The sequence below is a fragment of the Panthera onca genome, chromosome B4, assembly GCF_046562875.1.
Source record: "Panthera onca isolate mPanOnc1 chromosome B4, mPanOnc1 haplotype 2, whole genome shotgun sequence".
NCBI classification, from domain to species: Eukaryota; Metazoa; Chordata; class Mammalia; order Carnivora; family Felidae; genus Panthera; species Panthera onca.
Window position 1 is genome coordinate 59,878,382 of NC_138345.1, and position 27,639 is coordinate 59,906,020.

Consider the following 27,639-nt stretch of genomic DNA (forward strand, 5'->3'; position numbering starts at 1 on the left):
GTGAAACTCATCCATTTTGTAAAAGGAAGCAATCCTGGGATGATGCTTTTAACAAAGCTACTAGAAATAATGGAGCAAATTTACTTGTTTTGTTGCCCTAAACAGATTACCTATCTCCCTAACTATACAGTTTGACTCATGCATTCCAGTAAACATATCTGGTATTGAGTTGTAAAAACAAAAGAGTTTGACAACTAAAGTTAAAAACCAAGAATGTTATAATTAATACATTACTAAGTGGAACATTAAAATGCCTTGAATATAGGGGCGCCTGGGTGGCTCAGTCCGTTAAGTGTCTGACTCTAGGTTTCGGCTCAGGTCATGATCTCATGGTTTTGAGCGTTTGAGCCCCACATGGGGCTCTGCACTGACAGTGTGGAGCCTATTTGGGATTCTCTGTCTCCCTCTCCCTCTCTCTGCCCCTCCCCCCACTCACACTGTCTCTGTCTCTGTCACTGTTTCTTTATTAAGAAAATAAACTTAAAAAATTAAAAAGAATAAAATGCCTTGAATATAAAGGAGTACAGGTTTAAAGTTAGATTCACATTAAAAATTTTTTCATTTCTTTTGCCCATGTTCTTTTACTATTATTATTGAGATATAATTCACAATACCCGTAAATAAAAGGTACCCTTTTGAAAGGTATAGCTCATTGGATTTTGGTACATTCACAGGTTGTGCTACCATGATCACTGTCTAATTCCAGAACTTCCAATCACCCCCCAAAGTTCACCTCTGTTAGCAGCCACTCCCTTGGCTTTCCCTTCCCTCTGGCAACTAATCTTTCTATCTCTATGGATTTGTCTATTTGGGACATTTCATGTAAATGTTGTTCTATATGTGGCTTTTTTGTGACTTTTTAAAATGTTTTTGTAGTTCATCCATGTTGTGGCATATATCAGTTTTTTTTTCCTTTTAATTGCTGACTTAATATTCCATCATATAAGGATATAGTGTATTGTGTCCATCAGTTGATGGACATTTGGATTGTTTCTATTTGGGGGCTATTACAAATAATACTGCTATGAATATTTGTGTATGTTTCTGTATAAACATATATTTCTAGTTATCTTGGGTATATACCTGGGGGTAGAATGGATGGGTCATATAATAGCTGTGTTTAACTTTTTGAAGATCTGCCAGACTGTTTTCCAAAGCAGCTACACCATTTTACATTCCAATCAACAATATAATAGTTTCTCCACATTCTAACACTTGTTATTTGACTTTTTGATTAAGATCATCCTAATGGTTGTGAAGTTGTATCTCACTGTTATATTGAATTGCATTTCTCTAATGACTAATAATATTAAGCATCTTTTTATGTGCTTATTGGCCATTTGTATACCTTCTTTAGAGAATTGTCTCTTCAGACCCCTTGCCCATTTTTTCCCCAGCTTTACTGAGATAGAATTGACATACAACATTGTGTAAGCTTAGGGTGTACAAGATGATTTGATACACATATGTATTGCAAAGTGATTACCACAGTAAGGTTAACACCTCCATCGCCTCACATAATTACCATGTATGTTGTGTGTGATAACATTTAAGATGTACTCTTATTAATTTCTAACCATAGAATACAATATTATTAACTATAGTCACCATGCTATACATTAGATCCCCAGAACTTATCTTATTTGCCCATCTCTTAATTGGGTGGTCTTCTTATTGTTGAGAGTTTTAAGAGTTCTTTATATATTCTGGATATTAAACCCTTATCAGATATATATCTCAGAAATATATTTTCAAATATTTTCTCCCCACATGTTCCTTTTTAATCTTTTCATTAGTATCAGGAAGAAATTCAAGAACTTAATGAAGTTGCAAGGCATCGGCCACGGTCCACATTAGTTATGGGAATCCAGCAAGAAAACAGACAAATCAGGGAATTGCAACAAGAGAACAAAGGTAAGATATATATAATCACTTCATTCCAGTGAACATATGATTGTAAAAACAACGGAGTTTGACCACTAGAGTTAAGAACCAGGAATGTTATAATGAATTAAGTTACTAAGTGGCTCATCAAATGCCTTGAAAATAAAGGAGTTTAAAAAATTTTTTTCATTTCTTTTGCACATGTTCTTTTGTTACTGTTTATTATTTGTTACTCTCATCCACATACCATTTGAAGAGGATAGTGCATTGGATTATAGTTAAAATTAGTTACATTTAGTTAAAAGAGAGCTTTAATTTACAATTGGACTATTAATTTGGAACCAGTGGGGCAATGGCCAACTAAATTTACTCTCTGTTACTAATCTTATTTCTGGTCCATATGTCTAAAATCTATGTATTAGTTTTTATCCCTTTCCTATATATGAGTGTCTACCTTGCTTGGAGTCATCTTAGGTTCTCACCCTCAATATCCAGTTTGTACCATTGTTGTTACCTATAAAATAATTCCCTTTCTTTCTCTGTGGTCCCACTGCTTTGGCTTCTTGCTTAGGCGTTCATAATCACGTCCCTGAACTGCCCTCATTGGTCTCCCTGATGGCAGTCTCTTTTCCCCTTCAGTCTATCTTCAACACAGGCATCAGATTAATTTTTCAAAGATATATCTGATCATGCTATTCTTTTGCTTTAGAACCTTCACTGTATACTTATTTCCTTATCCGAAAGCCTTCAAAATTAACTCTAAGCCTTTTTTTCTTTTTCCCATACCTCTCTTCTCCATGAAACCTTTTTTCTTGCCATCCTGAACTAGTCCCTCAACACAGCATCCACTGTCATGCCTCCCTATTCAGAATGTCTTGTCCTTTATTTTTCAGCTGAAGAAATGCAAATTAATCTCAGTAATATAAAGCTTTCACCACTTTTTCCTCACAGACTTCTCTCATATATTTGGGTAGAGCTCTATTCTGTACTTTATACATTGTATTATAATTATTTATGTATTGGCTTTCTCGACTAGACTGTGCGCTCCATGGCCTTTTGGGAGTTCCTAACATACAGCATTATCTGGTATTTAATTGTTATTCAGTAAATGTTTGTTGAAATGATTCTATAAAAATTAGTTTTAAATGGTTATTCAAAAAACTAATAAAGGACTCTATTTGGTATCCTTTATTTCTTCATGGCAAGATTTTTTCATGTTTTCTTGCCAAAATACCCTCTTTATAAAGTTGCTTTTTTGATAAATGTAATTGGGAAGAGACTATTTTGTACATCTTTAACTCAAGTTTCAGTAAAATATACTGTTATTCATGTTGTTCTTGATAGAATTGCGTACATCTCTGGAAGAACATCAGTCTGCCTTGGAACTTATAATGAGCAAGTATCGAGAGCAAATGTTTAGACTGCTAATGGCTAGCAAAAAAGATGATCCAGGTATAATAACGAAGTTAAAAGAGCAGCACTCCAAGGTAATCCATTTTATAAACATAATTTGAAATGAAAAGAACCACAAATCAGTTAACTTGTGTTGAGTTTTTTTTTTTGCTGTTGTTAAATCACAGGTATCTAACATGATACTGAATACTTCATCTTTCTGAAATTTTCTGCTTTTCCTTATTTTTTTCATTACTTGTTATATATTTTGATTATCCTCCTAACTCCTTTTGTCCCCTAATAGCTTTAACATACTTTCAAAAATAAATTTTATTTGGGAAGTTAAAGGTAAGTGTATTCAATTCAAAATTATTCTGTAAGGTTATCTGCTTTTAAGAAATATTTCTTCTAATATGTGTGTTGACATTTGTTGCAAAAACAAAAATTGAAATGCTGAAAACATTTCAGAAATCTGAAACCAGCTAAAGGTAGACTTGTTTTTCTTAAGACTATTTACTGAATGAGGCTACTTCATCCAGATTATAAATAATACTGAGTATGATGGAAAAAACCATGGGCGGCTGGGGAGGAAAAGAACCAACATCTTAAAATTTTGCCCCCTGCTGCCCCCAGGCGCAGATCAGTTAGCACCATTTTTAGAGACAAAGCCCAACTGGTTAGAAATTTGTGTCTTTCCCTCTGCTCATTTTACTTATTGACATCCCTGTGTGTTTCCTTTTTGTATGTCCCTGTGTTTGTTAGCAACTGCTATAAAGACAAGTAGAATAATCCTTTCCTATTTACATTTTAAACTGAGTTTTAACTGCTGGTGTGAAATAAAAATATTAGAATACTGTGATTTCTGGCTATTATCTGTATTGGATAATGGTGAGCTAACTATTAGTTATAACTAACATTTAAGAAATATTGTTTTAAGACATGTTTTCATCTTTCTCAATTATTGAAATACATTTTAGAGTCCTTAAGATAATTCTTAATTCTTCCATCTTAGTGCTTGTAGGTATTTTTAAGTTATTATTCTATTAAAATTAGATATCTAGTAAATCTTTGTGTGACAACTTTACATTATTAAGGAAGTTAGTAATAGATATTTCCTGTGTCAATAGTAAAATAGATTAATAAATAAGCGTTTAATGTTATCTAATTACACTATTCATCTTCTAACTGAAGGGGAATAACCTTGGATGTTTAAGTGGCAATCTTTTGAACATAAATTTATCTATTGTTAGAGATCATTATAAAAACATTTAAATTTAATTGTATAACTTGACTGTTTCTTTTAAAGGTACAAAGATGAATTGATTTAAATTATTGGTAAAATAAATTTAAATTGATTTAAATTATTGGTATAATCTTGAGAAATTCCAAAAGCCCCTAGTGTTTAAAACCTAAGAAATTTTTTAAGATCTAAAGGGAATACGCTGACCAAAAAGTGTTTAGCATAAGATACTGCAGGTTGCTTAAGTTGTCTGGTAGCAACTATGCCAGAAGCAAATGTTTTCTAAAACACATAAGATTTTGCCATTCACTAGAGCAATTTCATTAATCCGTAAAGTTAAACATTTCTTAAGATAGCTGTAAACCATCCTTTTTTACTATGGAGATTGAATTCATCTAAGTGCTGATCCTTACCTTCCATAAAATGACTGTTCAGTTACTTGTTGTTAATTCTAACTAATACATATTAATGTTTGTGATTTTGATTTTTCCCAAAAAGGAGACACTTCAACTCAAATAAACATTTATTAACACTTGCACTGGCTTAGTTATTAATCATAAGATGAATAAATACATATGTTCCATTACTTTGCCATAGGAGCTTACAGTGTAAAGGGAGATAGAAACATATCAAATATAAGATAGGATGTGATGAATCCTAAACTAGAGATATCATTTAATATGGGAATATGAGTGGAAGTAAGATTAGTTCTCATGAGGAGAATCTGGAAAGGTGTCAAGAAAGGAAGAAAAATCCCATCTAAATCCAGCCTTGAGTTATTATTAGAGGGGGGGAAGTGTCAACAAGCAGAAGTGGGTGAGAGACACTTGTGTGATAAAGGTGCAGAAATAAAAGATTCCAGGATGTGTTTAGGTATTGACACTCTGATAAGCCTAAACACAAAAAAATTTTATAACACATTTAGATTAACAGAGTTACACATAACAGCATTTTGGCGTGAGACCATTTTGAAACCACCGTGATACAGAATTTCTCCCTCACTTAGAAGTTTTTGAGCACAGATTTAAAAATCAGTAAAAGGTTTGAGAAGAACTCGTTTTTATCCAAATACTCATTTTTACGTTATTTTTGAACAGATGCCTTTTTGGAAATCTTAAAAAAACAAACATTTCAAACAGTTGGCTAACACGCATGAACTAACACTCATCAGTTTTTAAATTACGGATAATATCCGTATTAACATTATAATGACTCTATACTACAGATTGACATGGTACATCGTAACAGCTCCGAAGGATTCTTCCTTGATGCATCTCGACACATCTTTGAAGCATCTCAACATGGACTGGAGAGGAGGCACTTGGAAGCAAATCAGAATGTACACTAAATAAAACAGTCAACTTTTGGGGTGTGGATGGAAGGGGGGAGGTCCATTTAAAACGTTCTTTTACATTGAATTTTCCTGCCAGTTTAAATCAACAAATAAATGAACTTGCTTTTAAGAAATGCTGTGCTTTTGATAGCCATGCAAAAACATTCAGTGTAAAGACTTTAAATCTGTCATTTCTCTGTGTGTTGTATCATACACAGCCTGTTAGGTAATTGCAGGCTCTAAAGGTTGTTCAAGCCAGCTTTTCATTTTATCGCTGCAAAATTTTAGTAGTCTTTAAACAATTACCCTCTTTGGGAACATCAAAGATGTTTTCTTGGCAGTCATTTTAATCTAATTTCATAAAAATTTTGCTCAAACTATTTTAATTCAGATTTCTGATGGTTAGTAGTCCTTCAGTTTGAGTTCACAGTTACCTAAAAATGCCTTTGTTTAGGTGTTATGAATTAATAGCATACACTATCTTGTCTTAACTTTGTTTTAATTGTGGCAGGTCTTGACTGAGCAAAGTTGAATAAACCTAAACAAGAGTTAAAAATGAGCATTTCAAGGATTATATCACTGACAACTCAAGGATTATGTTACTGACACTTTGTGCCTTTAAGACTGTTTCGAAAACACAGGTCTTAGCCTCTTGTGTTCATTAAAAGGTCTATGATGCTTCCCTAAAAATTTTATTGTAATAAATGAACTATCCATGAACTGGGTCTAGAAAAATACTACTCTGTTTGAAGTCTTGGGATTTTGTTTTGTTTCATGATTTTATTAGAACAGGCTCTGTCCTGAAAAAATTAGTGGAATCTTGTTTTCTTCCATTTTAAAGGCAAAGAATTATTTCCTTCCTGTACCGTCTTTTAACCTAAAAGGACAGTAAATGATAAGCTGAAAAAAGTGTTGGTGTTCAGAATTTTTTCATTATCCTTAATCTGCTGCTGCAGTTATCTGTATTTAACTTGCTTTTAAACATTATGCTCCCTTTCCAGAGGGAGGGGATTTAATCATTTTCAAAAAACTGTTTCAGAATATGACAAATGTTTGTCTTGACACTATTCTTGCTACCATAATCTAATCCAGGACTGTCCAATAGCACTTTCTGAAATGATGGAAATGTTATCTGTGCCGTTCAGTATGGAAGCCACCAGCCACATGTGGCTAGTGAGCACTTGAAGTGTCACTAATGCAACTGAGGAGCTGAATTGTTAACTTTTTAAAAGGTGTTTAATTTTCATTGACATTTATGTAGCATCATATTGGATAGGGTAGATTAGTCCTTTTATTTTGCCGCCTTTTGCATACTAGCATTGTATAGGTTTTTCCATTAAAATAATACAAGGACTTGCATTTTTGTTGGCTAGAAGATATTCTGTGGTTTGCTAAAGATACTGTTCTCCATATTTCTTTCACAGTTTACTAGTTTTGTAGGTTTTGGGGGTCGCCTTCAAATCCTTTTTACAAATAGGGTATATACGGCTATTTAAGAGACAAGGTTTGGGGGCAGTTTTGAGCTTTTATACTTGAGTTTTGACCTTAATATAATAAAGCCACCCTCAACTGCCAGTGAACAATGGTCTATAGAAGCTGTTTGTTGAGAAATGATTATTATTAAGTTTCTGCTGGTTTTTAAACCTTGTGTCTGTCTCTTTCACCTGACTAGAAGCTCCTTGAAAGCAGGAAACATGTCTTAATAGGCTTCGTATTCCTATTGCCTAGCACAGTGCCTGGCGCATCATGGGTGTGCAAAAATGAATACCACAAGATTGGAAAAAATTTACTTGCTGTACCAAATAAATGTGGATATCTATTTTATACCTAAATTATATTTTGAACAGTTTGCAAAGAAGGCCATTTAATATTTTAATACTTAAAAGCAGACTTATGTTCATTTTACTTAGTATTTATTATTATCTGATCTGTTATGTACCAAACACAGGCAAATATAAACAAGATACAGTTCCTGCTCTCAAGGAGGATTATAACCTGGAAAAGTTTTAGGTTGGATTGAGATCATCGCTTCTTGGCCTTTTGGCTAAGATCAAGTGTAGATTGGATTGAGATTAATGTTTAGGCATAGATAATAAAGATTTATAAATCATCAAGACTTTAGAGATAAAGAGATTGAATGTGTCAAAAATTTTTGTCTTTCCCATTACTTTAGTAGGTGTAGGTACAAAAAAGGAAAGGTTGTTGATCATTTGTGGTAAGAGGAATGTGAAATAGTACTCTTCTTGCTAGTGGGTTTAGTTGTAATTATGCTGCTTATCCTTATTTATAGTCCTAACAGAAATCTGATTTCAAAAGCACATTCATGGTCAGTCAACTTTCTTATAAATGTGTTTGATATATTACATTCATGTTAAATGGCAATGTAAGAATATTACATTCATATTAAGTGGCAAAGCAGATTTTTTTTTTTTTTAAAGAGTATCCAAAAGTAAAAACAGTTATTTCACTGATTTGCAACTCCCATCTTTTTTTCAGGAATTACAAGCACATGTTGATCAGATAACAGAAATGGCAGCAGTAATGAGGAAAGCCATTGAAATTGATGAGCAACAGGGTTGCAAGGAACAGGAACGAATATTTCAACTTGAAGTAAGTTTTAAATTGTAAATTGGGTGAAAACTGTCCACACGAAGATTTATGCCAGAAAATACATCCCATTTAAATACATAAATATATACATCTTGGGAAAACTAGTAATGTTCTCTTTCTTAACCTGGATATTGGTTATATAGGTATATAATGCAAGACTATTTCAATAGTAATACAAGAGTCTAGGATCAGTATAGCTTATAGCAGTATTTGAGCAAATTGACATTTTTTGATCCTATGTGTTCCTGTTATTGGGTGAATATGCCTTTTAACTTAGTAATTTAAAAAATTTCTTTATTTCTATTGGAGATCATGGTGATGCAGGGAAAATTATTTTAATCTACAAATATTCTTTGGGCATTCATATTTTTCTGTGGAATATAAAAGCTTTTCTGTCTTTTATTGTGTGGTAGTGAAAGCATAAGTTATTGTTGAATAGTTCAAACCAGTAGACTTTTATACTTTAAAAGCTTCTTTTTGAAATGATGGTGGAGATACTGGTTATAGAGGGCCAAAAGTGATTTCAGTCTCTAAGCATAGTGTTCTCTCATTCTTTAAAACAGGGCTTAGCAAACTTTTTCAGTAAAGGACCAGACAGAAAATATTTTTTTGCAAACCAGACATTCTGTGTTACTCAACTCTGTGCTACTCAACTCTGTCATTGTAACACAAAAGCAGCCATACACACAAAAAAATATTCAGCTTACCTATGTTCAGTGAAGTTTAACTTAAAATAACAGGCCTCGGGGCGCCTGGGTGGCGCAGTCGGTTAAGCGTCCGACTTCAGCCAGGTCACGATCTCACGGTCCGTGAGTTCGAGCCCCGCGTCAGGCTCTGGGCTGATGGCTCAGAGCCTGGAGCCTGTTTCCGATTCTGTGTCTCCCTCTCTCTCTGTCCCTCCCCCGTTCATGCTCTGTCTCTCTCTGTCCCAAAAATAAAAATAAAAACGTTGAAAAAAAAAAAAAAAAAAAAAAAATAACAGGCCTCAAGCCAGGCTGTAGTTTGCTGATCCTTGCTTTATACCATTGAAACGTAGAAAGTAAGACTGAGAACAAAGTAGTTGTTAAATGTCTGCAAATTCTTACAGTAACTAATCTAGAAGAAGACTTGTTTATCAGTGCTCGATTTGACCACCTAACTATCCTTCTTGAAAAATCTCACGATCTACTCAACCAGCCCCACTGCTTTCAAATTCCAGTGAGGAAAACCAAACCTTTCCTGTATTCCATGCTAACGTGGAAAGTAGTAAAGGTACTAACTAAGGTCCTAAGAGGTTCTCATCATTGGCTTTGTGTTTATATCGATATAAATCTAGATGTTACTTTTCCTCGTCTATACTGTGATTATAAAATGAGGCCGTTTCTGAGGTTCCATTTACAGTTACAGCTGCATAAATAAGGCAGCTTTGACCTGATGGAAAAGGAGCACAGTTCCTACCTCTTTAAAAAAGTGTTCTCTGGATTCAAGTTTTCAACTTTGTATATTCATTTAGTCTATTTCTGCTCTGCCAATTATAAAACTTTTTGTCATACCTTCTTACGTTTGGCTTAAGATAGGTTTGTATTTTTGTAGCTATCTTGGTGACTACATCTTTTTGTTTGCCTTCTTTTAGCAAGAAAACAAAGGTTTGAGAGAGATCCTGCAAATAACTCGAGAATCATTTCTGAACCTTAGGAAAGATGATGTGTCTGAAAGTTCATCTTTGTCAGCATTAGTGACCAATAGTGACCTGAGTCTGAGGAAGAGCTGAAGAGCCTGTAAGTCTGTGAGCTTCTTGCAAGGCTCCAAATGGTCACTGGGACTGGCCTACTGACATGAATGAATTAACAGAAAAATCCATCTCAAGCAACCCTTTATTTTTTTTCTATAGTATGTACAGTGCACTGGCAATGACATTCTTACGCTGGCAAAAATGCAGAATTAATGGTTGTAGATTTTATTCCAAAATATAATTAAAAAATAGAAACTTTGTTAATTGGGGAACAAACTAAAGATTTTTTGAGTGACTGCTGAACCTAATAGCAGTACTGTTGATATTCTGGCTGATACTTGGATAAACATGAATATTCCCAATAAATGTTTGGGAATTCATAACATTATCCAAATTTTAAAATACACATCTTGGCACAGTTTTGTGAATGGAAGACTGTCATATTAAATGTTATTTCTCCTTGTTTGGTGTCAGAGTTAACAAATAGCTTATGTACTGTGAGATTTCAGCTTTAATGGTTGCCTGTCTACCTTCCCATTACTGTAAATTTTGGTCAAAGAAAATTCAGTTTGCAAGACTGTAGGAATGTTTCAAATGCACCATAAACAAAAGTTAATTTAATTTTAGCTGATTTGCCATAATTAAAATACTCCACTAACAATTATCCATAAGTTTAAGTATATGAAATATTTCAGGAATGAAAGAGAAAGAATATTACTTTCTAAGAAAGATCTTATAAGAGACATATTAGTAGGTTAAACTACTCCTTTGAGAGATTTAAGTTTTGGTTCTAAATAATGAAGATGAGATTTTTCTCTTCTCTGGTTGATCTTTAAGGATATTAGGTAGTTATTTTAGCTAAGAGAGTTGCAATGTTTGATATAGCAAGCTAGGTATGGTAATGTCAAAGTAAATTGGGAATTCCTCTGCCTCATTGAACCCTTTTTTAAAAGTATTCTTAAGAAATACAGAAAGTAAATTAAAATTTCAAAATAAAATTTGTTTTCTGGTCCTCATAACCTGTAAGATTTTTCTTATACTCTATCAGTCAAAGGGTGGGGGTGGGGATGAGAGGAAATCTGTAGATTTATAAATACTTGTTTTGTGTTTTTTTTTTTTTACAAAATCTATATCCAGTATGTAAATTTTTAAAAGCCACTAGAAAAAGAAATGTACTTTAACATCAATTGAAATCTAAATTTTTCTTATTTTATGATTATAGAAGGATAAAAATATCAAATATGATTAAATATACTAATTTATACTAAAATTAGCACAATAGAAAATTCTACTTTTGGGTATGTAATTTGTTAAAGAAATATTCACATGGTAGCTTTTGTGTATAATTTCATATATTGGTAAAATTCAAAGCTACTTTTCACTTTGGAATTTTTGTACATTAAGTTTGGAGTAAGTGGGGCTGATGTGGCTGATTGAAAAGGGCTAATGGCCCAAACACTGAATAGATTCTTTTTTCAGAGGCCTTAATTGATATTTTATAAATGACAGTTTTTATTTTTAACCTTTTCTATTGGTTTGGGGTAAAGAATCTGTTAATTTGGTGGCACATTCATTCATACAGTTTTTATCCCAAGTCAGAATTTAAAAAAATACACAGTTGAGATGAAGTCTGAGGCAATTCATTGAGGCAGCTCTATTATAAAATGTTTCTTGATAACTATTTTTTTATAAACAAGTTAATTTATTCTTGGTCTTCTTACTTGGATATAATTTTAAGATCTTGGCGTTTAAAGACATTTGCTTTGTTACATAGCAACAGTTTTCCATCCATATATTTTTTGTTTTTAAGCAGAACCTTAAATTTATGTCTGAGAGTGTATACTGCATAGGAGCCTATTTTATCAATAAAGGTGAGTGGTTGAAATTGATATGGTCTCCAAGTTAATGTGAGAACAATGCTTACATTTTATTTTTCTGGCATTTCATCTCTTACCACAAAACTAGTACTTAGCAACAACTTTTATCTGTATTTCTTAGGAATTGGCCAGCAACTTATTGCTGATCCAGCAAACCTTTTTATAATCATATGTAGTGGATTTAAGAGTGTCCCTGCTGCAGGGGTACCTGGGTGGCTCAGCATCCAACTCTTGATATGGGCTCAGGTCATGGTCTCACAGTCAAGAGAATTGAGCCTCTAGTCAGGCTCCACACTGGGCATCGCCTGCTTGGGATTCTCTCCCCCTCTCTACCAAAAATCAGTATTAATTTTTTTTTTTTACAAAGTGTCCCTGCAAAGGCACGTCCAAGTGCTAACCTCGTGTATCTGTGAATGTGGCATGCATATATATATATATATATATATATATATATATATATATATATTTCATATATAAATCTTCATATATATATATCTTCATATATAAATCTTCATATATATCTTCATATATATATATATCTTCATATATATCTTCATATATATATATATCTTCATATATATATATATATCTTCATATATATATATATATATCTTTTCAAAGTTTATTTTTATTTTTGAGAGAGAAGTGGGGGAGGTAGGGGCAGATAGAGAAGGAGAGAGAGAATTCCAAGCAGGCTCTGCACTGTCAGCATACAGCCCAATGCGGGGCTCAAACTCACAAACTGAGCTGAAGTCAGATACTTAACTAAGCCACCCAGGCACCCCAACCATGTATTTTTTTTAAGTTTATTGGAGAGAAAGAGGGAGAGTGCATGTGCCTGTGAGGCAGGGAGGGGCAGAGAGACAGGGAGAGATAATCTTAAGCAGACTCCAGGCTGCCAGGGCAGAGCCCGACTCGGGGCTCAAACTCACGAACCATGAAATCATGACCTGAGCCGAAATCAAGAGTCGGAGACTTAACGGACTGAGCCACCCAGGTATCCCATACTGACCACATTTTTAATAGTTTTTGCAGATTTAAGGATCTTGGAATTAGATCATCTTGAATTTAGGATGGGCCCTATATCCAGTGACCGGTGTCCTTATAAGAGAGAAGGATATTTGAAACAGGCACAAGGAGAAAGCCATGTGAAGACAGAGGCAGAGAGTTATGCAAGCTGCAGAGCCCTAAGGTGCCAACAGAAGCTAGGAGAGGGGTATGAATTGAATCATCCCTCAGAGCCTCCAGAAGGGGCCAGCCCTGCTTGATATTAGACTTCTGGCCTTCCTGGTTTTTCAGAACTGTGAGAGAATAAATTTCTGCTAAGCCACCCTACCTGTAGTAATTTGTTACAGCAGCCCTAGAAAACAATGATCTATCATCTATCCACTACATGCTTTTTATTTTATAGTGGAAGTACAATTCTAAGAAACCAGTTCTACACAACCTCACAGAGTGTTTTCTGCTCATATTGGTATTCTTTAATATCAAGGTGACTTCCAAAATTTTCTATTTCTAAACTGCCTCAATGACCAGAAGATCACAGATCCATAACTCAATTATTGGTGATCACTACCTTTTTTGACAGAGTAAAATAGGAGTTCATTTTTTAGTGAAATATCAATGAAGAATAATCTCTAATTGAAATTTGAAGGGGCTTTCTTTTTACATCAGTGGCTGCCTCTCAGCCTCCTCTGTCCCTTTCTTCTGACTTTAAGCCCCAGGGCTCAGTCCTTATTCCTGCTCACTTCCTTGGTGATCTCACCCAGTCTCATGACTTTAAATACCACCTGTAATGCTGATGACTCCCAAATTTACAGCTCTCATGAACTCTGGACTCTTCCAGCTGTAACTACCAAAGATCTCAGACTTAACATGCTCCAAGCAGTCTTCCCCTCAGGCCTCTCCATATGCTTCCCTATCTCAGATGGTGACAACTCCATCTTTTCAGCTGCCAAGGCCAAAAACCTTCGTGGCATCTTTGACTCCACTTTTTCTATCTTGCATCCAATTCATCAGCAAATCCTATTGACCCCCCTCCCTTCTAAATATATCAGAATCCTACCATCTCTCACCATCTCTACTGCTTCCCCTGGTTAAAGCCACATTATGATAGTGTTAGAGTGAGCAAATTAAACCTAAGTATCATACAATAATGAAATAATTTACTTCCAGATTACTAATTTACTATCAATATCTACCCAAAGCAGTTTATATATACTGTGGCTTAAAAATTCTAGCAACAGGAACAAAAAAATAACTAAATTTACATAATAAAAACCTGAATGCTATACTGCAGATGTAATTACAACCATGTAAAAACTGCATAGCGGGTGGGGTGCCTGGGTGGCTCAGTCAGTTAAGCATCCAACTTCGGTTCAGGTCATGATCTCGCAGTTCTTGAGTTTGAGCCCCGCATCGGGCTCTGTGCTAAGAGCTCAGAGCCTGGAGCCTACTTCGGATTCTATGTCTCCTTCTCTCTCTGCCCCTCTCTTGCTCGTGCTCTCTCACAAAAAGTAAACATTAAATAAATAAATAAATAAATAAATAAATAAATAAATAAATAAAATGCATAGGGGGAAATGTCCAGAAGCAAATAACATCAGTATACTTTCAACTAACTGTTTTACATACACTAGCCAGTTAGTTTTCTGTTGCCTGCAAACCAGTTTTTTTGTGACTATCTTTGTATAGATGTATCATAATTTATTCAACTCTTTCTTCTGATGGATATTCAGACTGTTTGAAATTTCTGTTAAAACAATGCACCCAGGGGTGCTTGGGTGGCTCGGTCGGTATGGCATCCAACTTTGGCTAAGGTCATGATCTCATGGTCTGTGGGTTCGAGCCCCAAGACAGGCTCTGTGCTGACAGCTCGGAGCCTGGAGCCTGCTTCGGATTCTGTGTCTCCCTCTCTCTCTGTCCCTCCCCCATTTGTGCTCTCTCTCTCTCAAAAATAAAATTAAAAAAAAAAAATGCTTCATTAACTCATGTGCATAATTTATGTACTGTGATTTCTGGTGTATAAATTCTCAGAAGTTGGTTAGGTTATGTTCCTTTTTGTGATCTTTCACATAAAGGAAAAAATAAATGTAGACGGTTAAAAATCTACCATACAGAAAATATTACAGTTCAAAGTAAGTCAACTTCTTCCTACAACCTGTGTCTTCCCAGGGGTAATTAGAAGTTTCTTGTCAATCAGAAAAACTTCCCTATAAATGTTTTTAAACATATTTACACACAAATACACATAATTGGAATCTTACACCTTGGTTCCTCAATTTTTTTTCATTTAATGCTATCCCTCACAAGTTTTTTTTCCCATATGAGCAAAAGGAAAAGAGTAAACCCACTGCTTTGGAAAAACTAAAGCCTGCAAGAAAATTCACTACACTGAAATCAGTATCAGTAGGTAGAACTGGACCCGGAATAAAAATATCCTGAAACACAGGATATATACTTCTTGAGTATCAGATACTGCTAGGAAGGCTACATTTGGGCTTTCTATAAAACTAACAAAGCTGGGGCACCTGGGTGGCTCAGTCGGTTAAGCGTCCGACTTCGGCTCAGGTCATGATCTCACGGTCCGTGAGTTCGAGCCCCGCGTCGGGCTCTGTGCTGACAGCTCAGAGCCTGGAGCCTGTTTCAGATTCTGTGTCTCCCTCTCTCTCTGACCCTCCCCTGTTCATGCTCTGTCTCTGTCTCAAAAATAAATAAACGTTAAAAAAAAAAATTAAAAAAAAAATAAAAGTAACAAAGCTGGTTAGAATCAGTGTTTCAAGAGTTTCTCCCTGTCACAGTGCAATAACCCCAAGCCTCAGCACACTGCTTTTGTCTGTATATACAGTTCAAGATGAATAGGGCTGGCCCTTGGCTACTTTAAAATGCCAAGGATTTATCAGCTGCATCTCCAATTTCAGCACCACTCAGTGGGCAAGTACACGGTGCTATCAAATCAAAGGCTGATGTGAGATCAAGTGAATGCATTCCTCAAATGTGAACTTCTTCTAGAATATGTTTAAGTCCTATCTCTAACTGAAATTTAAATAAGAATTTGAAGGGTAAAAAAAGACCTATCTCAAAGATTATAAGGTTTTTATTCCCAGTCATGTAGACTCTAGACATACAGAATACAAGAGGTTAACAACATTCAGTGGAAAATCACTGGGATATACAATTGAAGTAATTTAGGAGGGAGAGCTGATCTGGAAGAAGAGCAGCTCTACTTGTGAAATGGAAGACTGTCCTATGTTGAAAAACCTTCAGGCATTAATAGGAGAGACTTTTTTCAGAAAAAAGCCTTTAATCCTGTCCATGAAAATAGTCCTCTAGAACCCCAGGCCCAGCCCCAGCAATACAATGTATTTCAGTTTTCAGGAATTTTGATATATGGATGGTCTCTCCAAAGGAGACAGCTAGTTTAAAAAACGTGTTGAGATCCAGTTCAATTGCTGAAAACACAGCCCATGGAGAACTGGGGAGCAAAGGCACACTTAATATGTCTCAATTGCTTCTTCCATCTGCATCATTTTTGGATCTTCTATCTCCTTCCTTAAAGCTCCCAGACACGCATCCATGCTTTTCCCAGTGCGCCCACCACAAGTTCAGGCAGGGCAGAGCACGTACAAGCCACTCTGGACAGTAGAAAATCTATTAGCAGAAGGAGCCGTGAACCTCAGGTGAATAAGCCGTTTAGCCCTTAAAAACTTCAAAGTAAAAAAGTAATTGTGGCCATTCTTCAATCTCCTTCCAAAAGAAGGAATTCACCCTTGGGGAGCAATGGAGTCAGGTATATTGTACTTGTATACAGGTACATTAATAAGACTCTGGAACAGAAGGAAAGATTTTGAGGACTATGGCTTTTGTGGGTCACCCAAGTGTTCTGACCCACCTGCCAGGGAACAATTGCTAAATTCTAGGGTCTTGGAAGGAAATAAGAAAGGTAAATAAAAAGACAAGGTATGCTCTGGGCAGTTCTGTAGTATAGTCCAAATTTAATGAGGAAGATGGACAATGAAAATAACTACCATATGATCCAATAATCCCACTCCTGGGTATATATCCAAAGGAAATGAAAAGCAGGATCTTGAAAAAATGTAACTCCCATGCTTATTGCAGCATTATTCACAACAGCCAAGACAGGGAAACATCCTAAGTGGCCATCAACGGATGAATGGATAAAGATGTGGCTTATATATACAACTGAATATTATTCGGTGGTAAAAAAAGAGAAAGAAATCCTGCCATGTGCAACAACAAGGATAGACTTGGAGGACATTATACCAAGTGAGGGAAGTCAGAGAACGACAAACACTAGATGATAACACTTATATGTGAAATCCAAAAAAGCCAAATTCCTAGTAACAGAGGATGGTGGATACCAGCAGGTGGGCGTGGGAGAATTGGAGAAACGTTATTTAAGGAAATTAGTAGACAAATTCTGGAGCCTAAGTGCACTAGGGATTATAGTCATCAATACTGTATTATGAACTTCAAGGTTGCCAAGAGACTAGATTTTAATTGCTTTCACAAAAAGAATTATGTGACACGATAGAGATGCAAACTAACTCTATATTAATCATAGGGTAATCATATTGTAGGAATAATCAGAGTAATATTTAATAAATAATTGTATCAAATCAACATACTGTACCTTAAACTTACACATTATGTCAATTATATCTCAATTAAAAAAAAAAAAACAACACTGGGGCACCTTGGTGGCTCAGTGGGTTAAGTGTCTGACTTGGGCTCATCTCACAGTTCATGCATTTGAGCCCCGCGTTGGGCTCTGTGCTGACGGCTCAGAGCCTGGAGCCTGCTTCAGATTCTGTGTCTCCCTCTCTCTTTGCTCCTCCCCTGCTCATGCTCTGTCTCTGTCTCTCAAAAATAAACAAACATTAAAAAAAAATTAAAAAAAAAAAAAAAAACAAAAAAACACTGACAACCTCCTTCCTGGATCAAAATGCCAAAAGCTGAGAATGGGAGAGCTGACCCCACCAAGCACTCACCTCACCAAGCACCAATGTGAAGGGCTGTAAGGACTGGCTGGGCATACAGGTGGGAGAGACTCCACTGGAGGCTCTCCGTAGAGAAGAGAAGGCCTTGAAGCTTTTCTTTATGCCTTTAACCACAGTACATGGAATGCACTCTGCCTCCTTGTGGTTTTGTTACTCCTACTCATCCTCCAAGTCTCAGCTTAAATGTCATTTCAAGGAATTCTTCCCTGGCATCCCGATTCTACCCCCTACTCCATCAAAAATTTCACTGCCTACCATACCTCCTCTGTATAACTATTGAAGTGTATCTGTCTCCTCACACTCTAAGCCCTGAGATAGGCACCATGCCGGAATATTTTGCCATCTTCTTCCTAGTGCCCAAGGCAAGGCCTGACACTTAGGAATTTAACTCGTATTTATTTAATGAGTAAAGGGTGAGAGCCAAGTAAAAACGACTATCATTGTACGTATTTTCTTTATTTTGCCTATTAATACTGATGTAGCTTGATCCAGACCTGCCAACCTCCCATGTAATGACTATATGGTAGTCCCTGGGTAAGCCCAAATTTCCACTAACTTGAGCCCCTCTGTATCTCAGTTTCATAGAATGGTCCTCACAAACACGGTGGCCAAACTGCCCAGAGGTCTTCCAATCAACAGTCAGGGTGAAATGATTTATAAAGGGTATTAGTTTGCTAGGGCTGCCATAACATATCACGGACTGGGTGCCATAAACAACAGAAATTTATTTTCTCACCATTCTGGAGGCTGGAAGTCCAAGTTCAAGGTTGGGTTCCACTGAGGCCTTTTTCCTCTGCTTGCAGAAGGCTGCCTTCTCACTGTGTTGTCACCAATCCACCAGCAGAAGAGAGCTGAAAATAATTAGTGACTTACATTTTCATCATGATAGAGCATAAAGCACATTTGTATAGGGAATCAGGTATCCCAAATTTTGATCTGGGCACAGTTATTGATAAATATCCATATAATTGACTCCTTGGTTAAGAATTTACTCAGTTATAAAATAAGGGACCAAGTAAGATGATCTCTAAGGTCTGTTTCTGGTCTAACAGTCTAGCAATTTCCTTGGAAGAATCAATTTTCTATCCCAACCTTCTATAGATCTACTGATCCATGGCACGAGTTAGCGGCTGTGATGTAGCAACCTGGTAGCTAACCTCTAACAGATTGGTCAGAACCAAAACATTTAAGGAATAGTATAATTTTCTGGTAATACTACTACCTTTCTTCAGTTACACAAACCTGAAGTGCTAATAACCAACACAAATCAGCCCAACAAAGACGTCAGCTTTCCTTCTAACAAGGGATATAAATTTAACACACTGCCACAGATTTCCTTCATTTCCTAGTATTTCGCTTAGGCTTAAACCAAATTTTTTAAATAAAGATTTAATTCTCCAGATTAAGTAATTTTATACCTATGACACTTCTGTCATGTCTTCACTGCTATGGTACAAATACAGTTGGTGAGAAAAAAAAAATGTGTTAAGAATAATAATGAGACTTTTTAGCATTTTTCTTCAAAATAGGTATTTATTATTTAAAAAAATGACACAAACTGGCATTTTATGACTCACAAATTATGAAAATTTTTTAAGTAATTTGTCTCAATCCTCCAAAAAAGTGTGCTCTGTCTTTAGTCTTCAGTGGCAGTACATTTTGATGGTACAGAAAATAACTCCCAAACATTCCATATAACTTGTCAGAATGTACAAAGATATGGCAGAAGCCACAATCCCTACAGTAATTAAAAAAAAAATTCAAGTTTAAGTGTTACTGAAGTTATATAAAAAGGGTTACATAATAGTAAACACCTGTGTGTAATTCTGCAATGCAAAAATGATTAGTTTTGTATGTTTTCGCTCTCTGTATGTTTAGTTTTATATGCTTCAGCCTTTCCAAAACAAATGCAAAAGCTGAAAATTTTCCAGTTACCTAAAACTCCAAAAATCTATCGTGCTGTGAAAAAACTCTTAAAAGCAGCATCGTTTAAATAGTGGTTAACTCACAAATGCGTATGCAACCACCACAACTACCCTCACTGTTACTCATTGTGTCAGAGTCACCAGCTTCCGATCCAAGGCAGAACCAGATGCCGTGAGGAGTGGGTACGCAGCCTAGGGCATCGAGGTGCTTGCTTGGGGCGGGGCGGGGGGGAGGGTCAAAATGGAAGGAACTTTCCTTACAGAATCCAAGAACCTGATTAAAATCAGCTCCTTTAAATTCTTTAATCCTTTTTGACCCCCTCCCTCCTCATCACTAAAATATAGATGGTACAAAGTCTTCACACAAAAGAGAAAATTTTTGACACTATTTTTACATCAATGCTAGTAACAACCAAGTTAGCAGAAAGAACTACAAAATGCAAATGTTAAAAGGTTTCCTTACTAAAGGGACTACAGATTAAGGTAGGCGCCAATCGGTTTCCTTAAAAAAAAAAAAATTCAAACACATTTTAGAGATCAGAGGTCAACACTATTTTAAAAGGCCTTTAAAGAAAAAACCCGAGGCCGTTATATCCATATCTGATCTATGTAAATCACCCTATTTTCAAATAACGGACATAATTTAGTATTTAAATTAGCATCGTAAGCAATAAAGGACAAAAACAAAGTGCCTACTGAACTTATATACTTTATGATTGAGATGGTAAATGTGTGTTTTACCACAATTAAAAATAAACAAAAGAAGGGTACCTTTTGAGAACATATCAATAAGGACACCGTGAAACTGTGCAAAGCACACATACATACGCCTCTGTTCTTATCAGAGTTGCACCGGAGACTGCTGCAGCAGGCTGGGCATACACACCAAAGCTGAGGCAACGCCTGGGCAGTACTTCGAGACCACACTGACCAACCCCCTTTGGCATCTACAGAAGCAGGGGTGTTCTCTCTCCGGCTGGCTGTTCCTTCTGGAAGAGCTCTTTGATCTGGGCTATTCGGCCATAGAGCCTCTCTCTCAATGGAGGGATGTGGTAGCTAGGGTCCAGGATGTTTGTTACTCTGCGCTCTCTCTCTCGCTTCCATAACTTGTATGGGTGGGGAGGAAAAAATGGTCGCCCTCTTTCTCTTCGAATCTGTAACGTGATTCCACTCACAGCAAGCATCCCCCATACTGCCAGGATAATAAAGTCTAAAAAAACAACAGAAAAGCAGTTTGAACTCTTGTCTCTTAAATACCTAACACAGATCTTAACATTTAACTTCTCATAGTTTAAATCTGTGTCATTCTTTCTCAGTACAATTAAGACTTTTTGGTGAGTTTGACCAAACATGTATATCTCCTCATTTACAAACCAAGGAATAAATAAGGAAGCTACGGTTTTATATTTTAAAATAGGAATTTCCTAATGATGGCATTTGAAAGTCCAGACAGGCTGTAAAGGAATCAGTTGTTTGGATCCTTGGAACTCCAACATTTTATGACCAATGCCCACAGGCATAGTTGTTGTGTTTTCCTGCAGGTGGGGTGGGGAGAAGGCAGTCATCAAGATACACCTCACAAACATACACCATGGAACAGGAGATGCCACCTTGCTCTCTTTTTTCCCATTCCACTCAATATTGGGCCCCACCACACTCATAGGGTGGATTTAGAAATGCATGGAGAGAGTCAACACACTGTAACTGAGCTTCCAGTACAAGGCTTGGCAAAATGTCATCTTGTATGTAAAATTTCCAAGACAACATGGATTTTGAGGTCTCTAACCATCAACCTCCTATCCAATGAGGGCAGGCTCAGCATAATAGAGGTAAAGATATTGCAATCACGATTGTGCTTAAATATTTTCCAACTCTAAGATATGCTTTTCCGTCTTCCATATTTTAACATTTCTGAAACCAATATATCTTACACTCACTGTGAATACTTAGTTTAGTCATTTTCTCTTCCTCAAAAAGTTAATGGAAAACCTTTAACAGATAGAATCTTACAACTGTGGAAATGGTAACACTTCTAGACTGAAAATCACTTTTTCACTTTCAATTAGCAAATTAGCAAATTACATGCTTCTTTAAAGGAGGGAAACAAGGGAATAACTTTAAAAATCAGGCTGTCGTTCTCATCCCTCATCCCACCCCAATCTGTAAGGTGCCAAACAGTTTTGTTCTCAGACTTTTTCTCCCAACTGGGAATCTGACCAGGTAACCAAGTAATCCTGGTTGGGAAATTTCTTAACAAAATTCACTCAGTAGATTTTTAGAAGTGTGAACTTCCACCACTTACAAATTTAAATTATTTGCTCCTGTGGATTATAAGTTATCATTAACGGAAGGCTCTAACAGCATTTGTAGGGCGTGGGTTTCCTCCTTTTGTCTAGTTAGCCTTCTTTCAATTGAGTTACCAAGTGCCCTTGTTGGCACAGGCAGGCCAATATTCTTATTTGACTGTCACTCCAGTTCTTGGATTTAGTCTTACCATTAGTTTGAAAAGGCACATTTGTGAAAGCTCTGTGGAAATCCATGTTGAGTGCTCTCTTGAGTACATTCAGAGTGATATGAGAAAGGCTTGTGTACAAGTAACTGTCAAAGGCCAAGACCACCGAGTAGGAGCCAATGAGTCCACAAGTCAGTATGTTCAGCTGTGGAAGAGTGCAAGAGTTTAGGCATGGCCACTGGTAGAACAAGAAATTGTTTCTACGCCTCATTACTGGCCTCAATCACAAGGAATCACTTCTCCCTCAGGGCCCATGAAACGGGATCAAGTCTCAGAGCTGAATAAAGGCTACCTGGCAGGTTAAACTGAAAACCACTTTCGAAACCCATAGTGAGTTCTCAAAACAGAACCTTATAGAAAATGTCTTCCCTGTGAAAGAACCTCAGCAACAAAGTCTAATTACACAAAGAATGCTTCTTTGGAGAGACCGCTGAAACTAAGTACCCACCAGGTCGTGAATTATAGTGAGCCCAACCTCTCTGCTTCCACTGTCCAAAGCATATGGACGGTGGTGACCTGCCTACTCCACTTGATGAAAAACACTCTGTGATCATTATAATCAGAACTTCTCCTGCTTTCACAGTAATGAGGCTATTTAAAATTAATCATCTCATGAAGATTGTCCTACAGCTCTCCCCAGTAAATAAAACATGCAAAATGATGCAACACGTGAGCAAGTGAAGGCCTGGGACAATATAGTGAATGAATCTCATTGATGAAACACTCACTATTCTTAAGCAGCCCATGAAAACTACTGGAATGAGGACAGCTATGCAGGAGAAGGTCACCCAGAACACACCATCATCATGAAAAATCTTTAGGTTCCCTGAAAAAGCAAGAAGAAATCAAGAGTTAACAACAGGTTTACCAAGTTCAATTTCATCTTCTCAATATCTGAACACAGACACACATGGAAAGTTTATTGTAACAACCAAGGCATAGGCTGGCATTTAGAAATGAATTCTGACTTTTTTGATTTAATGGCCAATACAATCCCCTTTGAAGGATGTGTCTTAGAAGGTCAAGGGGTGGGATCAAGCAGGTAAATGCTCTGCATTTATTCCCAGGGAAATGCAGAAGAGGCTGGACGAGTCTAAACTCTTCCATTCACTAGCTGTGATGCTGGGCCTCACATTCCTAACCCATAAGATAAGAAGATTGAACTATTTTGTAGTTCAAACCATCCTTTCTTGCTCTATGCTTCTATCATTCTGTGATTTTGTACTGCAAAGTAAAAAGTGCAAGTAAATGGCATTCAGAGATAACTGTATGAAATCCCACCCAAAATGAACAGCAAAATCCTTTTACTAGATTTTTACCATCAATGCATTTCCTGTCCAGCCACTGCAGACTAGAAGATGTGACTCCTCACGTATCAGGAAAGATAGGAGCTAACCACTGACCGCACTCCTACTGAACCCTTCTCCAACATGCAGCACACCTGGGGTGACCCAGGAAGAATATATTAGAACTCCTATTTATAAATTAAGTTTAGAGGCGAGGGTATAAGCTGGAAAATTATTTGATACTGATACTGACACCATCATTCAGCCCAACTGGAAGTGGCCCCATATCTTAAGACCCATAAATCCCAGAAAAGGGGGAATTCCATAGTAAGATCGGACCTTGGGACCACACATTCTGAGAAAGCGAACTGCAACGTGCTGCAGTGAGGTGGATTTATGGGTCATATTCTGTAGTTTAACTCTATTAACCTTCACAAAATACACATGCAGCTTAAAAAAAAAAAAAAAAAAAAAAAAAAGCCGGGGCGCCTGGGTGGCGCAGTCGGTTAAGCGTCCGACTTCAGCCAGGTCACGATCTCGCGGTCCGTGAGTTCGAGCCCCGCGTCAGGCTCTGGGCTGATGGCTCGGAGCCTGGAGCCTGTTTCCGATTCTGTGTCTCCCTCTCTCTCTCTGCCCCTCCCCCGTTCATGCTCTGCCTCTCTCTGTCCCAAAAATAAATAAAAAACGTTGAAAAAAAAAAAAAAAAAGTCAAGGAATCCAGGGATTGAAACAGTAGTCGTGATGCCAGCATGTGAAGACTGACCCTTTCAGAGTATAAGCTCTTTGCTGGCTACATAATAAGGTGAAAACAGTAGCAATTTAATTAGATCTGAGAAGTTAGCTGCCAACTAAAATTTTAATGCCTAAAAATTTTTTAAATTTTAATGCTTAGAAATGTTTAAAATTTTAATGCTTAAAAATAGGACTTTGCATCCACCGGAGACACTGATCCTAACTGTCCTTCAGCAATGAGTCAGTTCATAAACAAACACATTAACTATTAAAAATTCTAACCAATCATCCCTCCAACCATTAACAAAACAAGGGAAGGGAGCTTATTAAGTAGTTGATTTAGTGCTTTAGAATAGGGCCCTGAATATGCATTTTCAACAAGCCTCCCTGTGAATCTGTCCTTTAGGCAAATCTAAACATTGCTACTGAGCATCAGACTATCTAGTTTTTATATATAAAGGTATCTAGTTTTTTTATATATATTGCTACCTGCAAGGGGGCCTGTGGGAATGAACTCATAGGTTTGCTAAAATCAGAACAAAGGGACTTGGAATAGTCAGTAAACACACAGGTTGTCAATTCTTTCTGGTCTCGGGGAAAAAAAGTCTTCAGAGAGCCAACCACACTCTGTCATATTATGCATTCTTAAGAGGTGACAGCCTCTTATATTCTTATATCTAACATTTCCATCAACTTTAATCTGAGGTTGATATATATAAGATATACACAAGAACTAAATTAACTTTAAGCTGAGGTTGATATATGTAAGAACATTATCACAAGAAGGAAATAGCCTAAAAGAGTACCTTAAAATATAAATACTCCTTTTTTTTCCTGCATTTTTGACAACAATCAGGAAATGTAAGTTATTATGCAACCGCAAAGGGCAGTAGAATGTGCCACTCAGGCATGTGGATTATTTTGAGCTGAAGGCACTCAAGACACAGCAGAGTCAGGAAAAACTTTTATTGCTTCCTTAACTGCCTAAAAGAATGTAAATAGGGATCCTGGCCCAGGGAGAGAACAATTAACAGAGATAACTATTTTCTCTGAAAGACTTAACTGCCTAGCAGGGCAAACATCTGATTACCAAATGTCTGCTCTTCTTATCTTCTTGTCTTCTTGCTGAATTGCACCCCCAACCCCCACCATCTGAAACCCTGCACGCTTACCCCATTTCTTAGCTCCATATGACACAGAGGTCTGAAACTGCCTGCCTTTGGGTCTCATATTTTTCTGGGTCTCCTGTATATACAAAATTAAATTTGTTTTTCTTTTATTAATCTATGTCAATTTAATTATTTTACCAGCCAAAGAACCTTAGAAGGATAAAAAGGAAATTTTTCCTCCCCTACAAAAGAAAGTTAACTTAGAAAAGTTAACCACATTCTAAAAATTGACAGAAACTGAATTACTTTAAGAAAAAAAAAAAATCTCTGACACCATCCCTGTGCTGCTGACCTAGAGGACAAGTAGGTACATTAGAATATCTGGGGTTTGGCAGACGGTGGAAATGAAAACCAGGAACAAAGCACCAGGTTCCCAACTCAGCTCCAGCAGAGCCATGCCCAGTTCATCTGTGGGATAAACGGAGCTTCTGCTCAAGATTCACCGTGTACTGGTACTCCCTAGAGTGCCACATCACAGATACAAATTTCCAGAACTCAGGGTGCCTGGGTGGCTGAGTCACTTAAGCGTCTGACTTCGGCTCAGGGCATGATCTCATGGTTCTTGAGTTCAAGCCCCACACAGGGCTCTGTGCGGACAGCTCAGAGCCTGGAGCCTACTTCGGATTCTGTGTCTCCCTCTCTCTCTCTGTGCCTCCCCTGTTCATGCTCGGTCTCTTTCTCAAAAATAAAAACATTAAAACAAAACAAATTTCCAGAGCTCTACAGGTAAGGCCCCAAGTCCCTGAGAGGCAGTAGTTGTACCTAGAGAGCCCAAATAAAGGTCTTTCAAACAAAAAACTGAACACACAAAACATTACATATCTCCTACCCAGGAAAGCGAAGAACATCACTGAGGAGACGAGGAAGCCCAACACTAATCCAACACACAGCATGCAGAGCAGGAGGATTCCAAATCGCCACCAAGCAGCTACCAAGAAAATCCCACCAACGCTTCCAGCGACGGCTGTCAGAATCAGACGAACTGCACAGAAGAAGATGAACTGTTTGACCAGAGGTGGCTTTTCCTACCACATGCTTCAAATACACAACACCATCACCAGAGCCAACCTTAGCCTTTCTGTAGGCCAGGTACTGAGGGGGTGACATGACACCAGCATGGCGGAGGGGGGGGGGTGTTGTTGTCCAGGGAGGGGCTGGTCTGAGCCATGGGAACCAGCAGGTGAACTATACCTCCCAGGACACGTGACAGGTGTGGCTTGGCACAATCTATAAACAGGGGCTAAGGAAGAACGGGGGACAAGCATTCTGTTCAATGAGACAAGGCCGGGTTTTGTTTTAAGGTAAAGAAAATCTTAATATTTTTGATGGTTATAAATCTCGTATCTTCAATACACTAGAGAGCTAGAACACAGGTTTATAATCAACATGGCCCTTCATTTCCCTAAGTACCAAGAAATTCACCATGCAGATTAAAAACCCAGAGGAGAAGGTCTAAATAAGTAGTTTAGAAAAGACGTCTCCATTATGGGTAGCCCATTATTTACACACGTAATAGCACACACAATACTGGTCAAACTACACAAAGAAAGGGGGAGTGTGAACACAACACCTTTCCAATGCAACTATATTATTTTCACTTACCATCGTATTTAATAAGTGTCAGTCTTGTAATCAGTATGTAGAAGAAGAGTCCCATGAAGATAAAGCCTATGAAAAACAATTCTAGTAGCAAACCACCAGGAAAAAAAAAAAAAAAAAAAACAAACAAACAAGCTATGGTTATGTATTCTTTTTTACAGTGCAATTTAAATTTCTAACCTACAAATATATGCTTAAGCTCCCAGAATTTACATATATTAGGACATTTAGAGGAAAAAAATAATTACCTGAAAGACAAGAAAAATTTAGAAATCATATTAAAATGAATGCGATATTAAAGTACTAACTATTGGATACGCTCTTGCATAGAGGTCAGTTTCAACTGGTA

At 36.9% G+C, this 27,639-nt stretch overlaps 2 protein-coding genes across 6 annotated transcripts in view; one reads left to right on the forward strand and one right to left on the reverse strand.

The window, feature by feature from the left end:
* The window catches only part of FGFR1OP2 (FGFR1 oncogene partner 2), a 34,977-nt gene extending 22,918 nt beyond the window's left edge, over nt 1-12,059 (forward strand). For 3 of the 4 annotated variants that reach the window (XM_060658091.3, XM_060658092.3, XM_060658093.3), the window contains exons 3-7: nt 1,797-1,914; nt 3,229-3,371; nt 5,742-5,855; nt 8,346-8,459; nt 10,072-12,059. In XM_060658091.3, the coding sequence (XP_060514074.1) occupies nt 1,797-1,914; nt 3,229-3,371; nt 5,742-5,855; nt 8,346-8,459; nt 10,072-10,209 (627 nt within the window). In that variant the 3' untranslated portion in view covers nt 10,210-12,059. The remainder of the gene's footprint in view (nt 1-1,796; nt 1,915-3,228; nt 3,372-5,741; nt 5,856-8,345; nt 8,460-10,071) is intronic. The other variant, XM_060658094.3, reaches the window with a different exon arrangement.
* Nucleotides 12,060-19,580: 7,521 nt separating this feature from the next.
* Nucleotides 19,581-27,639, reverse strand: part of TM7SF3 (transmembrane 7 superfamily member 3) — a 36,928-nt gene continuing 28,869 nt past the window's right edge. For both annotated transcript variants that reach the window (XM_060658090.3, XM_078449993.2), the window contains exons 8-12: nt 27,294-27,374; nt 26,521-26,673; nt 23,233-23,330; nt 22,487-22,649; nt 19,581-21,202 (exon numbers count right to left, since the gene is read on the reverse strand). In XM_060658090.3, coding sequence (XP_060514073.3) covers nt 20,940-21,202; nt 22,487-22,649; nt 23,233-23,330; nt 26,521-26,673; nt 27,294-27,374 — 758 coding nt within the window. In that variant the 3' untranslated portion in view covers nt 19,581-20,939. The remainder of the gene's footprint in view (nt 21,203-22,486; nt 22,650-23,232; nt 23,331-26,520; nt 26,674-27,293; nt 27,375-27,639) is intronic.